We start from the raw sequence: 15,864 nt of genomic DNA, 5'->3' as shown, positions 1-15,864 counted from the left end.
TTCACTTGTGATGCCCCAGTACACCGACAAATGATTTCCCCCTGCTTGACATATGTGAGACTAAGTGTGGTGACCTTTCTCAGTGTCACACATAATGGAAAGCAGAGGGGTGGGGCGAGGGGGGTGCTGTTCCTTTTTTTAAAGGCAGAGCTTAGGTAGCTGCATTTGGAGGACCAAGTGACAGTTCAGCTCCCGTTATCGGGACTGAATTGCTGTTCCGTGAGCCCCCATCTGGCCTCTGTCACTGCCTGCTCCTTCAAGTAGAGGCTCTGGATCCCCTGCTTTCTCTGAGTGGGTGCTGCAGGGGCCCCTGCAGGGCCAGTCAGGAACGTGGCTGCCTCCGGGATGTTCGGTAACTCAAGCCCTACCGGGGTGCCCTGGTCGAAGAGCCAGCTGGTGAGCTGCAAACAATGGTGAGGGGTGTGGGGAGTGGGGGAGGCTTATGAATTAAAAATAGATGCTAGTAATCGCCCCGGAGCCTGCAAGAGAGCATGTGGGCTGTGTTTACTAGAGAGAAGAATACTTCCTATTCATACCCAGACCGAGAGTGGAACCACACGCTTCTCAGGCCAGCCAATGGCCTCTGGGTCTGGAGAGTCAGATGATGGGACCTCAAGCCTTAAGGTGGCTGGAAGATCCCTCTTCCGAGGACGGGCAGGCACCTCTCTCCCCTCAAGACCCCCAGGGCCACGCCCATCTCTAGAGGGAGAGCTCCAGGTTGGGAAAGTCTATAGCTTCGGAAGAAACAGTGCCTCTTTGCCAGGGCCTCGCTAGGTGCCCTGAGCAAGCGGTCCCTCCCTTCCTGGAGGACTCAGTCTTCACTTGTGAAATGGAAAGAATGATGTCTGTTCTGCCAACGGCATGGTTTGCTATGAAGCTGGACCAGGTAAACAGTAACAAAGCTGAAAGATCCAAATAAGAAGCCAGGCGTGGTGGCGCACGCCTTTAATTCCAGGACTCGGGAGGCAGAGGCAGGTGGGTCTCTAAGAGCTCAAGGGTAACCTGGTCTACATTGCAAGTTCTGGGCCAGCCAAGGCTACATAACATAGTGAGACCCTACCTAAAATTAATTAATTAATTAATTAAGCAAAAAAAAAAAAAAAAGAATAGGGAAGAGGGGTTGGAGAGATGGCTCAGCAGTTAAGAGCACTGCCTGCTCTTCTAGAGGACCTGGGTTCAATTCCCAGGACCTTCACGGCAATTAATAACAACCAACCATTTCCCCAACGAGGTCACCCAAGGCTCTGGGTTTAGCCTTCCATACACAGGAAGAAGGAACTCCCTCCTCCTACACATCATCCAGACACGGTGTCAAGTTAAACAGTGGGGTGGAAAAGCCCCCAGAAAGCTGTCCAGCTGGCATACCTGCCCAAAGTACCCCAGTACCCCAGGTCCCTGTCTTCCCAAGCAGCAATCATCACCGGTTTCTGAAGGTGCCCACGGCCCACCTATTCCCTGTCTTCCCAGGCAGCTGGAGAACTCTAGGGGAACCACAATTAACTGGAGGTCTCAAGGAACACTCCCCCTTCCCCCCATCCAAACTCAAGCCCCTCATGTGACAGGATATTTCTAAATGAAAGTTTTAAACATACTCACTGACTCACCCATGAGAGGTGGGCCCGGCTGTTGCTGTACATACAGAGCTTTCTCATTAAGGGCTGAACAACCTGGTTGCAGCTGCTGGGTCCCCCCACCAGCTCCCGGGTTCAAGAGGCCACACCCTTTCAGCCAAGTGCATCCAGTCTTCCCCCCCCCCTCCACTTCTGCACGCTTCTCCCAGCAGAAGCCAGGCTTGCAAACAGAGTCCCATCGTTTTAAATGCTATCTATATGCTGACACCTCCCAAATTTATGCCTCCAGGTTGGATCTCTCCCCAGGACTCCAGACTTGTACATCCTCCTGCTTATTTGGCATTTCTACAGGGGTGTTTAATAGCTGCCTCAGACTTAACACAGCCAAAATCCAGCTCTGCCCGCCCCCCACCAAAGGAATAGCTGTTCAATTTGCCATCTTGCTGTTCAGCTCGCGGAAATTTCTTTTGTCCTGCAGCCAGGCCCCAAACCATGAGCCATCTCTGACTTCTGTCACGCCCCATCGCCAATCCATCAGAAACCCTTGGCCTCAGCGTCTGAAGCAAATCGAGAGTTCAGCCAACATCCTTTCCACAGCCACCCCCCTCTAACCATCAGCTCCTCTGGAGTGTGTGTGCATCAGCTTCCTACCAGACCCCTGGCTCAACCCGGTCAGTTCTCACAGGACAGCGCGAGTAATCCTGGACCAAGTTCTCGAGCAACCTTCCCTATCACTTGAAGAAAAAGAAAAAAAGGGGTAACCAAAAGTCGTCTTCCTGGTATACTGGGCCCAAAGCAGTCTCCAGTGTTCCCTGTTCCTCCCCAGCCCCCCAGCCCGGCCTGTCCCTGATTTGATTATGTGTTCTCTACTTTGCTATCTCCATTCCACATCCCCACAATTCACCCATCACATTGTCAGACCAACCTGTTAAAAGAGCATGCCACATTCTCTGCTTCTGTTTCCCTTCTCAGCACTCACACTACCAAATACATTGCATCGTCATCTGGTGGTATCTCCTCCCACTAGGATGGGTGATGTGTTGCTGCAGGAACTTTGCTTTCACTCACTGAATCATCCTTAGCGCCTAGAATAGTAGCCAGCATTTCGTAGATGCTCAATAAACGTTGTTCAATAAAGGGGAAAGCAGGGAGGTGTAAGTGAAATTGTCCAAGAAGGGAGGGGGCATCTGCTGACTTATGGCTGTGGGCTGAGGCTCTGCTATGGACAGGTGGTCCAGAACCATCGGCGGAAAGTCCTTTTCCTTGAAGAAATGTAGAACCCGTGTTACATGTAGAACATAAGAAACAGCTCGCCGGCTCGTGGTCAGAAACTGTTGCAAAGCCTCCCCTGGTGTGATAATTCTACCAAAGCAAACCCTGAGCCCCCGTCACTGATTACCAGCACCAGCTACACATGCAGGGCAGCCTAGCATGGTGGGAAGAGCACCAGGCGTGGGCTTAGGAAACCCAGGATCTGTCACAACTGTGCTACAGGTTCCGGGCTCTGCAGTTTTAACAAGTCTTTGGATATATTTTTTATCCCCAGACTTGGGCTCTTGTTGTCTGGTTCACCTGGCTTAGGGGATCATTTTAATGAATTCACAAAAAGATGTCTACATTGGAAGAGTATCAAGCCATGATCAAGAGTATCATGTGGCATGCTCTTTTAACAGGCTGGTCAGAAAAGCCTCTCTGACAATGTGATGGGTGAATTGTGGGGATGTGGAATGGAGAGAGCAAAGTAGTTACTCTCCACAAAGAGCCAGGTACGGCTGAGTGCATGAATGCCCAAGTATTTCCAAAAGTCAAATGCACAGAAGTCACAGTCAGTGTTAGGAAGCTCTGGATCTTGTATAGGGAGCTGAATCTGCTGGTGACAATCTATAGCAGAAACAACTTTATAGCAGAATGTCCTTGGAACCTTGATGCTAGAGAACCCAGTAGCCCTCTTACTCCCAAACAGGACTCCATGGTCACCCGCCATTTCTCCCACTCTTCCTTTTCCCCACTGTGCCCATCTTCTGTCATCCATCCTCCAGAGGCAGGCACTTGTCCATCACAGGCTGTCCCCGCAGCGTCTCTTCCCAGGGCAGCCCTTTCCCCCATAGTTCCTGTGCTCTCGAAGGAGGACCACCCACTTCCTCAAGCTCTCATAGGCAGGCCTGCCCTCAGCTTTGAGGTCCCTGCTGGAACGGTTTTCCTCCTCTGCCCTCCACACATCAGGCTGCCTTTATCTCTCCCTGACCTCCTCCATCATTCCCAAGCAAAGCCTGTGGGCCTAGCTTCCCTCTAACAAGTGGACTATCTCCTTCTCCTCTTCCTCCTCATCCTCCTCCTCCTGGTTTTTCAAGATAGGGTTTCTCCATGTCGTCCTGGCTGTCCTAGAACTTGCTCTGTAGACCAGGCTGGCCTCAAATTCACAAAGATCTGCCTATCTCTGCCTCCCAAGTACAGAAATTAAAGGTGTGTGCCACCACCGCCTTTTTTCTTTTTCTAAGGCTCAAACCTCGGGCCTTGGACATGCTAACACACCCAATCACTGAACTATATCCCTAGTCCTTGTTTTATTGAGGTCTCACTGTGTAACGCAGGTTGATCTTGAACTCATGATCCTCCTGCCTTAGCTCCATAGTGCTGGGATTACAGGTATGTACAAGCACATCCAACCAAGTTCCCAGTCCTTAAACCCCAATGGCACCTCTGTCTCCACCTCCTCTTCATGCTCTCTCAATGACCTCACTCTTTAACTCCCTCAACCTCCTCTCTCCTTTCCTCCACCTCATCATTTTCCTCACCTCCTTTTCTGCGAGCCGAGACATCGTGCCAGCCCTCTAATTCCAAACCCTCTGCCATCTGTGACCTTTCAACATGCCTCCCATCAATCCTTCAGCTCTGACTTTTCTTCGGTTGGTGGAGACCACTGGAGGGAAAATGAATCACAGTCCCGAGCCTTGGAAGGGCACGCAGGTGTGTGTGGGAGCAAACCTGTGGAGAGGCACTGTTGAGGCGCGGAAAAGGAGGCAAGGCGGGGAGGAAGCCACTGTGGCAGGGGCAGCCGGTCAGAGCTGGCTACCTGTCTGTCCTTCTACGTCAATGCAATCGGCTGCAGCCCTCTCCTCACTCAAAATGCCTCTGAGGATTTCTCACCCCCATCAGTGACTTCAACCTCAATGCTGTTTTCACCGGCCGCCAGCGGGCCCTCTCTACATGGGCAGCTCCCGACGTGACTGCAACAGGACAACCCCTCTCCTGGACCCTGCTTCCTCTCCCAACTCGACCGGATAGAACGCCGTCCACTAAGCTAAGTCGGAACGCCAGAGGTTCCTCTTCTCCTCCTTCCCTTTCCCAGCCTCTTCCTCGTCTGGTGCCACTGCTTCCGACTCCCCAGTATTTTCTGAACTCTTCTCCTTCACATCCTCGTGGCGGCAGCTGCTGCAGGAACCTCAAAGACAGTTTCCTTGGCGCCTTTTCTGCCCCCTTCCCAGTCGACTGCCTGCTGTCCTAACGCGCTCTGTACTCACTTCCCCGCCTAACAGGCTCCCCGGGCTTCACCTGGCCCCCGGACTGGACACGGCAGGACCCTCTGGCCTCTGGCCCTGAGTCTCCAAAAGCAGAAGAAGCAGCTGCCACAGGCCCCTTGCTTTGCTGCATACCAATCTCCCCTCCCTCCTTCAAGACTGAGCTCCATAGTGTCTTCCAGAGAGTCTCAGCCGATTCCTCTCCACCCTCACTGCCTGCTCTGTTTCCACCCCACCCCCGGCCCACCCCCGGCCCAAAGCGGTCATCAGCGCCTTCCGCTCAGTCACTGGTGTTTCTAGACACCGGGCAGCATGAGGACAGCAGCACCGTTCACTGTTCCTTCACTCCTGTGACATCCAATCAGCACCCACTAAGCATTTGTTAACCCAATAAACAAAAGAGTTGGATACATTCAAGAAGGGCCAGATAACCCTTCATGGCCCCTCCCCTTCCTTTCTGGTTGGTAATACTCACAGTAAACATACTGTGCCGGGTTCCAGTCCCGGGCCTGGCCTATGCTAGCTCATCAGTCTCATCCCAGTTTTCAACTGGTGATAGAGAAGAGCAAAGAGATCAAGGCCAGTTAATGCTGGTAATAAGAGGGATAACCAGATCCCTCTCTTCAAAGCATGTTTAAGGAAAACAGACCAAAATTACTGTCCAACAATCTGAGCAAACAACCATTTAAAAAAACAAAACAAAACAAAACAATCTCCTCCACAAACAAAAATTAGCCCCTTGTGTTTGGCTTGGTCATAGCCTGACTTCTCAGCCAGGACAGATAATGGGGTAGCAGGGGCCGGCAGTGCCAGGCAGGGCATCCGTTTGGTCTCAGAGGTTCTCTCAAAGCCCTCCTGCCGGCGCGCGCCGCCGCCGGGGCTTACCTTGTCCCCGATGCCCTCGGCCTCCTCAGCCAGGAGGTACGCGTTGCTGCCATCGGCCAGGAGCAAGGCAGTGTCGGTGGTGGAGGAGGAGCGGGGTCGGCCCTGGTGCTGGTGCAGGATGGCGGCCAGGCTGCTGTCCTGGGGGCCCTTCCGAAGCAGGTGAGGACTGCCGCGCTGGGGCTCCAGGGAGCTGCTCTTGGCGCGGCGACTACTGCTGCCCCCACTGCTGTGGAGGCTGGCGCCCCGCTTGATGGAGGGCCTGGAACGGATCTGCTGTAACACCCGGTTGAAAGCAGTGGGCCGGGCCGGCAGGTCGTGCAGGGACACAGCATAGGAGACGCGGTGCATCTCCGGGGAGCGTTCCTTCTCATCTGGGGAGTCCTGATCGGATAGGCCCTGCTGTTGCTGCTGCTGCTGCTGCTGCTGCTGGGCCTCCTGAGACGCCTGGTGCTCCCTCTCTCGTGACCTGCGGCGGCTGTGAAACAGGTGCTTCAGGCCGTGGCCAAACATGGAGCCCTCCGAGAGCTGCTGGATTTTCTTAAGGGGGAAGAGATTAAAAAAAAAAAAAAAAAAAAAAAAAAAAAGCCCTGGTCAATGGAAAGCTCCCCGATGCCTTGTCAGTTAGGGGTGAAGGTGGGTCTCTTCTTAGGAGACCAGAGCAGCTAGTACAGACATGTAAATACTGGGATCCCTAGGGGTGGCCTGCCATGTCTACAAGGTCATCTACCCTTGGGTTCCTAAAGTAAGTTCAGATTTCTTAACAGGATGTTCTCAGACTGGAGCCTGGGGCTTAGAGGCACACAGGCAGTACACAAGGCACTCCTGGGGCTGTATCCTCCCCAGGCCAGGCCCTTTACCTCCCTTCTCCCATGACAGACTGTCCTTCAAGCTGCACGGGGCCATTGAGATCACCAAACATCCATTCCCAAAGAGATCTCATTGTGACATTCCTTGGGAAAAGCAGGCCCATATAATCAGATTATACCACGGAGCAGGCTCGGCTAATTGCGTGTCCAGCACCTTCCCCCTTTCTCACCAATCAAGCTGCGAGGTGTTAGTGTACCTTGCTAGAACTTCCCGCTTCGGCACATTGGCTTGTAGCTATGGTTTTTCTGAAACACCTTTGCTTTTCTTGATAAAGGCACCAGTCCTTTCTAGTTCTCCCATCTGGAACATTGAGAATGATATCTGGGGATGCAGTGGCCACACTGTAACCACGAGGCGGCAGTTGATGGGGGACTGACACAACCAAGAGAAGAGTCTAGAAAACCTACCTCTGTCTACATGACGCTACTACCATCTGCTATTTGCAGCCCCCCTACGTTCTGACGTAGCCGACAGTGAAATAAGCACTACTTTTCTGAGCCCGGAGTAGCTACAGCAGAAACTGCTGTCCAGGTAAGGGGATTCATTCCCCCTCCGACCAGAACCAAGCTGAAGCCCTGGAGCCTGGTGCTGCCCTGAGAGACTTCAGCTGCTCCGCTCCCCCCCCCCCCAGCACTGCTCAGGACAAATGGCTGGTGGATGCGCTGCCGGGGCAACTGTCACGTAATGGCAGGCAGCTTCCGTATGAGGAGATGGCTTATCTGTGCAGGCCATGTCCTCTGCAGAGCTCCAGAGCTGTGGGAGGACGGGTGGGACTCCGAAGACCAGGGAAACACTCTACTTTGTCCTCTAAGAGGGAGACAGAGCCACGTCACCTGGGGCTCAGGAGACACAGCGGGGTTTTCTCTGTGTAACATCCTCTAACCTCACACAGCAACCTCCATCATTGGAAAACAATTTAAACAGTCCAGAAAAAAAAAACCAACTACATATACTAGTTTTCTTCCTTATTTTCTCCTAGAAACAAACAGAGCAAAGGCTAGACCATGGAGAAGCAGGAAAGCGGGAGTCTCCAGCTCTTGAGTGGCTGCCCACTCAGTGCTGCTCACCATCACTGTCCATGCTGGCTGCGCCCACACTCCGTGTGACTAGAAGACCTGCACTTCAGGTCTCCGTGTGACTATAAGACCTTCATTCTGGACCCTCACTCGAGTCCCGCAGTCCACTCCTGATGCCTGCCCTTTCACAGGCCGCGTTTGTCCGCCCTCACACCTCAGGATGAGCCGAGTTTGGAGCTCTGGAGGTTATGTTCTCTCCTGCACAATCTCCTTGTTTCCCCAGACATCCACAAAAGCAGCGACCACAGACTTGTACCCACAGATAGGGAGATGACTCCTTCTCAAGAACTGAGGTTCGGGGCAGCCCTAGAAACAGGTCTTCTATGCCAGGTGCTCCCAGAGTTGCCCTCTCTTCAGGAATGAGAGGGCCAGTACCCCAAGCCCACTGAATCTACGCTGGGTCAGAACCAAGATGTCCAAGGCAGAGTGAATAGCAGCATGCAGACACCATAAACTCAGAGTCAGCCAGATCCTGGGCCTCCTGACTCCAGCTGAGTTACCCACCCTCTTCCTCACATGGTCAGGCCCAAGCTGACACAAGACTTCCCATGAGGCTCCACCCCAGATGGGGCTTCCTGGCCCTGGTCTTTGCCCAACTGTTTTTGTTAAATACACTACATCGTCTGAACGTAACGTTCTGTTCTAGGCCCTTCCTCCACACCCCATTGCTAACTTGCTTTTCCTACACAGAAGCCCCCCTTTCCTACTCACTCAGGGAGACAGCGTTTCCCCTAAAAGACTTTAGTTGAGGTCCTGGGTACACAGCTTTGGGGACTGGTGGATTACGGGGAGCAGTGGGTAGATTGGAGAATCCTGACCCCCGACAATCCTTGTCTAATTTACTTTTAAAACCATACAAAGTGCTTTTCAACGGATGCTGCCAGTCTAACCTGACACTAGCCTCATTCCAGGAGCTAAAGACCGACGGATCATAGTAATCACATTCCATTCTGCAGAGGAAAAGACTGGGGCACATAATACTTAGGTAGCTCATCCAAACCAAAAAGATGAGCCTCCAACTTCTGGTCCGATTTCCGGGCCCACACTTGACAAGAGGCTCCAGTAGCTGTGGTGGTGTATGCCTCCTCAGGGGCAGGGGGAGGACCACTGAACTGCGTGGAGGTCTGCTCAGGGCTCACCCCAGGACTTGGGCAAGCCTCTAACCACAGGTCTTCAGGCCTTCGTTTCTCCCCTCCCCAGGTGCCCGGCAGGTAAAGGACCTTTCCGCCAGCGGCACCCGGGACTCTCTTAAAAGTCCACAGAAGATATGAAGGGGAGAACAAAACGAAGTCAAGAAGCAATGTGGGGTGGAGGGAGTGAAAAGCAAGAATAGCAGGCAGGGTGACACACAGGCCAGCTCTTCTACCTGTGGGTGTCAGGGAGATGCCTAAGGGTTTTGACATAACATGATGAGGGAGGAAAAAAAAAACCCTCAGTGCATACACATACCCAGCCCCAAGTTTCAGAAGTGAGGAAAACCATGGCGACTAGCTTGAGGGAACTTAGCCACCAACGCAGCAGAGAGCGCCACCTGCTCTGAATAGCAGGTTCCAGCTTCTAAATGTCACTAGCTCTTCCACATTAACTTTTGCTGTCCTCCAGCTGCCAGAAGCCACTGTGATGGCCAGACAAAACCACGTGTCGGGGAGAGAGCCGTGAGGCCGAAGGGTCAGGGATGGGACACAAACTCCCGATATCCACGGCCAGCTTCCGGGAGGAGGCACTACACCTGGGGAGGGCAGCGAGGGCCTCGTCCCGGCCCTTCCCGGGAACTGTCTTCAAGAGTGGGGAGGACCCGAGCTCCCTGGGCGGCACGGTGCTCTCAGGAAGAATGGTGCTCTTTCCCGAGAGCCCCGGGGTTTCTGCAACAGCAGGTTTCAGCTCTTCTCCTCCCTGGGTGTGGGCCCAACAAAGGGAAGTTGGCTCCCGATTCTGCAAAGACAGCTTCAAGAAGTCAAAAGGAAAAGGCCTCGGGGTGCAGTGTTGGCACCATGTGGCTAAAAAACCATGACCTAAAGCAGTTCTAATGCCCACAGGTCCCTGTGTCCTCATCAATCCCAGAAATGCCGAGAGGGTCTTTGGGAAGGCACCATTAACCCGGAACTAACGTTCCCCAGGTAGCTACTGTTTAGCCTTCCTCCACCTGGTCTGAAATTCCCTCTACCCCATCACAGATACTGCTGTGAGGACTCAGGAGGTGCCTGGGTCACCCCGAGCCTTGATAAGCCTAGGTCGCCAACGTTTCCTCTATTTATAGGGTCTCTATGGAAACAGGACCAGTGCTAGAGAACGTGTCACTGGGAAAACCCACAGAAGCCGTGGATTTTCCGGAGGGGGACTGTGAGCTCCGTGCCCCCCCCCCCCCCGAGAAGCAGCAGAGCTGGGCAGCAGAGGGGGTGCAGAGGAAGGTCTATCACCCCAGGCTTCCTGCCGCTGACCACAGAGTGATGAAGAGGCAGCAGCTGCTGGTTCTCAAGCCTGCTCGGGGTTTCTATTGGAAACGCAGTGATGGAAGGTTTCTGGATTCATTCCTCTTCCCCAGGATCAGTTCACATTCAAAACAATAAAACAAGGCAGAGCTTACTTAACCCAGGAGCAGCTGAGTCTGAGTTCAACCCCTTTTGAATTCTTGTGCCTTTTTGCCTTTTTTTTTTTTTTTTTTTTTTTTTTTAACTTAGAACAGTCTGGCTGGAGCTAAGGAAGCTTGGCTGAGAAAGGTCACCTCATCCACTGGGGGGTCTCTGGACAGAGCTAACTCATGTACCCCAGCACAGGAGATTTTTTTTTTTTTTTAAATTAAAGTCGCATCGTGCCGTGCCCTCTCTCTGCCTCTCCCCCTCGTAACCATCCCTCTCCATCTATCCACTCCACTGTACACAGCCTCTTCTACTCTGAACCCATGAGGGCTCATTATCTGTATCACTCATTCTGCAATTAATCATGTGCTGTCTTGCGGCTTCGCCTCCCAGTGCTCCTGCTCCAAGGGCTCTCCACCTCTTCACCCACCAGTTTGCAGAACCCTTGACAAGATGAGTGACTGGCCAGCAGTTGCCATCTCACCTATTACCTGGCAGAGACCGCAGGGCAAGCATGGCTACTACAGTTTATTTATTTGTCCCGAGTCTACCAAACCACCCTAAGAAGTTATGCAATCTCTAGAGAACTACCTTTTCCAAAACTTTAAAATGCTCAGTTGAGTAGTTTTTGCTTGTGTTTAGCCCAGATCCCTCCTGCTATGGCTTAAACCCCTGGCTCCATTTATCATCTTAGTAACTTGCCAAGAATGTGTTGGCTTGGCAGGAGAATGGACTTACTGTCCCCACAAGTGTCTCGGGGAGGGGCTTGCTGGGGACTCATGCCCTTGCAGCCAGCCTCATCTTCTGAAGTGGATGTCACTTAGCTACCTTGGTTGGAATGAGGAAACCTTGGGTAGTTTGGTTTGAGAAGTCAAACCCAAAGCCTGCCTCCTCCGCCTCCAGCAGCTTTTGTTTTAACTTCTTAATTCAGGTGAGAGTCTCCTGTGTTTGGCAGAGAAGCAGACCTTTCTTTAGCCAGGGCGTCGTCGGTCCAAAGATGCACCATCCTCGTTGATGGGGATTTCCAAGGGAGATGCCAAGGATCATGGAAGAGGTAATCGCAGGTGATTCTGGGCTGGCAGTAAGACCACCCAGCCACACCCTGAGGACCTCTCCCTATCCATTCACAGTATCATTTAACCTCACCTCCATATTCATAACTTATTGAATGTTTCAACTCCTTGTAGAGGAAGGCGGTTTTAATGTGATTGGCAGCAAAGCCACAATTGGATGCACACAAAAAGGAAGCACGTTCTGTAAATTCTGAATCGCAACGAGGGCAGCTGGGAGTGAATCTAAACCCAGTATGTGGCAGAACAGAGAACTTCGTGTACCACATCCCGCCGGTGGCCCTAGTTCCTCCTGAGCCTACAGATAGGGCGGGCTGCTCTGAATACTGTTGCAGGCCAGAGGGATGGGGACAGTCCTGGACCTCAGGATCCTCTGTCCTCAGAGGGTATGGACGGGTCAAAACCGGCACCTTCAGCATTCCTCCGGGCTCTCTGGTCCCTGGCACTGGCAGGGAACAGGGTAAAGACTATACTGAGGTCTTGGTTCTTATCATCTTATTATCCTAGCTGGAAATTCTCCTCTCTTCTGGTAATTAACGCTCTGCCCTTTCTTTAAGATCCCGATCTAAAGCCGTCTTCCCCTTCAAGCACCCGTCCTGCTTAACCCACGTCCCAGATGCCGCTGCATGGTGTTCCAAGCACACTGAGGCCTGGAGTCCTGGGAATTTTCTAGCAAGTGTTTCATCCCGGGGGACCTGGGGAGGCTCACTGAAAGTGAAGACTTTGCCTCGCTGAAGAACTAAGTTTCCATCTCTCGGGTTAGGTCTCCCTCAAGCCTACCTCCCCGATGAAATCTGGGGGCTCATGTCCCCGAGATTGCAGGGATCTTCAAGTCTGAGTACACTATTTCTAAAGGACAGTAGAACTCCAGGACGCAGCAAGGTCCCAGACAGCCATTCTCTACAGCCACTGAATCATCCAAAGTCCCAGGATACACACAAGCCTTCATACCCCCATCCCAATAGCTAATCTTCTCCTTCATTTAAAGACTGGTACCACAAAATTCAACCAACCCCTATGTCTTAAAAAAACAAAAACAAAAACAAGCAAACAAACAAAAAACCCCATAAGAACAAGGACACAGAGGTTTGGGAATTCCGATGTTCTTTTCTTGGTTTGGGTAGTGAATGGATGACCTGTCTATTTTTGTTGTTATTAAACTTTATGCATGTTTCTCTGTGTATACTTTTATATGCATGTCCCATTTCACTGTTTACAATAACATCTTTCCCTCTGAAAGCGTCCTGTATTTTGACTGCCCAAACATACCCTCTTGTCAAGGGACTGATGACCAAGAAAGGCTCCTGAGCTATTCACAGGGCACTGAAGCCCCTTTGAGCACCCATACAGGTGAACCACCCAGGACTTGGCTGTGAATTTCCTTTGGTGGTCTGTTGTCTTCTCTGCTCCTCACTCAGAGTGTGGTATGAACAGAAGAACAGGATCTGAACCATCCCAAAGGAGTCTTGAGTCAAAAGAGTACTTACAACCAGATGGAAACAGTGGATGGTGGAACACTCTCCCCTTTCTTCAGGGAACAACCATGATACCGCTCAGAAATCCCAGGGGGAAATCCGGCTTTTATAAGGAGACAGAGCACCTCTGGGAACTTTCGCTGGCCAGCGTCCCCAGGCTTTTCCTCTCGGGAAAGGCCCTGTTCCTCAACTGAACAGTTTGGTGGGAACGGCGGGAGGTGGGCAATGCCTTCCCCCCAGCCTCAGGCTTCTCCAGCGTGCAGGACAGAACCACACACTCAGCTCAGCGGCTCCCCCAGGCCCCAACTGGACGGGATCTCCGTCTGCAGAGTTCTCCTGAGCGCCTCCCCACCCCTTCTCACTGCAGCCAGTCTCCTCGCCGGAGACTTTGGTTACACTTTCGGTCAGACAGCTCACTCTGTGTCAAGCCACCCCGGCAGCTCTCCGCCACGGGCAGGGACTCGGATAGCAGCAAAGGATGGGATCGCGAGAACAAATGAACAGAGACATAAGCTTGGGTGGTTAGACAGGAATCCACGCTAGACTGTCACGCTCCCCTTGCATACTGTCTGCTGAGATCGCCCCTGGAGGATACATGCTTCTGTGAAGTTGTGGCAAGCCTCAGAAGTGTTTACACAAGCCTCCTGTGGGGCCAGGCCCATTTGCAGGTTGCTTTTCTGTCATAGTTACCGGTTAAAAATTCCTACTACGTAGATATTTCCCCCACCCCACCCCCCTCCCCCCCCTCAGCCCTACCCACTCTATAATCACAGATCCCAGGCTAGCATGCTCAAGACTCTAGTCATGATCTCAGGACATCCACCTCTCCCCCACACAAAATAAACTAAGAAATGTACAACACACAATACGATGCTTCTTAAAGGACCAGAGACAACTGAGCCCCTGACATTGCTGCCCATCACCAGTGAAGCATTATTCAGATGCTTCTAGCAACGACGTATTTTCCACTTCCTCTCCTACCGTGGAGGTGCTTTAGACAGCGCCTTACATGCTCCTTGCTCAAGATGATTCCCCCCATGGCACACTATCGGTCACAATGCCTGGAGCTGTCACAAGAAAATAGAAATGGGACTAAGGGACAGAAAGCTCCTAGCTCCAAGTCCAAAATGAACAGCAAAGGCAAGCCAGGACTGCTGAACAGCATCCACTAACCACAGGTGCGGGACAAACAGTATCTCGAATTAAAAAGAAAACACGTCCCTTTTGGCACCACCATCAAATTGAGAACAAGTCAACTTCTACCCACTTCGAGAGACAATGAGGGAATTTTTCCATTAAGCCATCAGCCGTGGAAAACTCGTCCAGTCCTGGAAAACAAGTTTGGCCACAGGCCAAGATCCCTTGTCCCTTTCCTCAGAAAAGTTAAGTGACATGCCAGACTGTGGTTGGCCCCTAAGTCACATCTGGCAGAGAGGGATCTGTTGCGGTAAACATGTTGTGATGAAGCAGGCCGAGATAAGCAGGCAGACGCTCTGTGTGCCTCCCTGTGCTTCCATGAGCTGCAGGGGCTGCATTCTCCTTGTTTGGGTCCACACTGCCGGGTTGAGTGGAGGTGGGGTGTGTGTGTGGAGGTGGGGTGTGTGTCTCGGAGGTGCGGGTCCTCAATCCACAATCCTCCTTCGGGACAGTTTAGCAGTTACTATGTTGCGGTCAAGGGCAGAGCTTGCTGCTCTAATTGACTCCAACCCAAATGAGTGTCATCAAAAGAGAAGAAACTGGAGGGGACAGACAACCACCTGGGGGCAGCTTTAGAGATACAGAGATACTGCAGCGCCCCCCAACCCCCATACCACAGCCAGCGGAGCAAGGCGAAAGGATCCCCTCCCCGTTCCACATGGCTGCACATCTCACTTAGCACAGAAAACATGTCACTTGGGGGAGGGACTTCTTGGGGTCTGATGAAATTACAAGCTTTGTGAAGGGAGCCGAGGTGGCCAACAGAGCCCATCGTTAGGCATAAGGTTGGTGAACAAGAGGTCAGATTTGCAAAACTTCTACAAAATTGTAAAAGTACACACAAGTAGTGAGGGAGCTCCCTTCCCCCAAGGGACACACACACACACACACACACACACACACACACACACACACACGAATGCACCACACAAAAGAGCACATGCACTCACCTGGCTTCCTGACTCTGAGCTGTTCAGACCAAAGAAGGAATGTCATTGGCTTACTCTGGTGAGCTCAGTGCCCACGGCCAGAGGGACACAGGCTTTAACCTAACGGGAGTCCTTTCTGCTCCGCTATCCCAGACCCTGCACCCTCTCCGGAGAAAATTCCCAAGGCATTAATCCCGGAGGCATCTAAGTTCCTTCCTGGGGCTGACATCTCTCTCAGCCCAGTTGTGAACCGGCCTGAGGAGCCTGAGCTGGCAGTCTTGGTGGTAACTCCAGCAGAGGCGCATTATTTATCCCGGCTGCTGCCGTAATCGACACAAGAGATATATTCAATCCAGCTCGCCAATTGTCTAGAGGACCTCGGGCTGGAAAATAAACAGCTCCATGCGAACGGCCCTTTCCAATTCTGGTTCTAGCTGCCGGCTCAGCATGTGTGCAACTTGAACCGAGGCCCCAACCAGCCCAAGCTCTGCCCTGCCACCTGTCAGTTCTCCACCCTGGGGGTTGGTTTAGCAGGCAGACAGGGATCTCGAAGCACTAGCTTAACCTCTGGCTCCACCTAACGGCAAGACATCTACACCCCCCTTTCATAGATGGACAAACTGAGCTTCGTTCAGAAAGGTGCTCAAAAATCCCACCCGCAGGAGGTTAATTGACATAGGAAGGTATCGGTAACCTATTT

General features: G+C 52.3%; 1 protein-coding gene across 3 annotated transcripts in view; it reads right to left on the bottom strand.

Annotated features, from left to right (window-relative positions):
- The window catches only part of Tmcc2 (transmembrane and coiled-coil domain family 2), a 38,598-nt gene that overhangs the window by 21,788 nt on the left and 946 nt on the right, over nucleotides 1-15,864 (bottom strand). Inside the window, exons 1-2 of one of the 3 annotated variants that reach the window (XM_028876536.2) lie at nucleotides 15,186-15,204; nucleotides 5,975-6,511 (exon numbers count right to left, since the gene is read on the bottom strand). In XM_028876536.2, the coding sequence (XP_028732369.1) occupies nucleotides 5,975-6,484 (510 nt within the window). In that variant the 5' untranslated portion in view covers nucleotides 6,485-6,511; nucleotides 15,186-15,204. Of the gene's footprint in view, nucleotides 1-5,974; nucleotides 6,512-15,185; nucleotides 15,205-15,864 lie in introns of those variants that run through there. The other 2 variants (XM_028876535.2, XM_028876534.2) reach the window with 2 other exon arrangements.

Source organism: Peromyscus leucopus, chromosome 15 (assembly GCF_004664715.2).
Source record: "Peromyscus leucopus breed LL Stock chromosome 15, UCI_PerLeu_2.1, whole genome shotgun sequence".
Classification (NCBI taxonomy): Eukaryota; Metazoa; Chordata; class Mammalia; order Rodentia; family Cricetidae; genus Peromyscus; species Peromyscus leucopus.
This window is presented reverse-complemented; position numbering and strand designations above follow the sequence as displayed.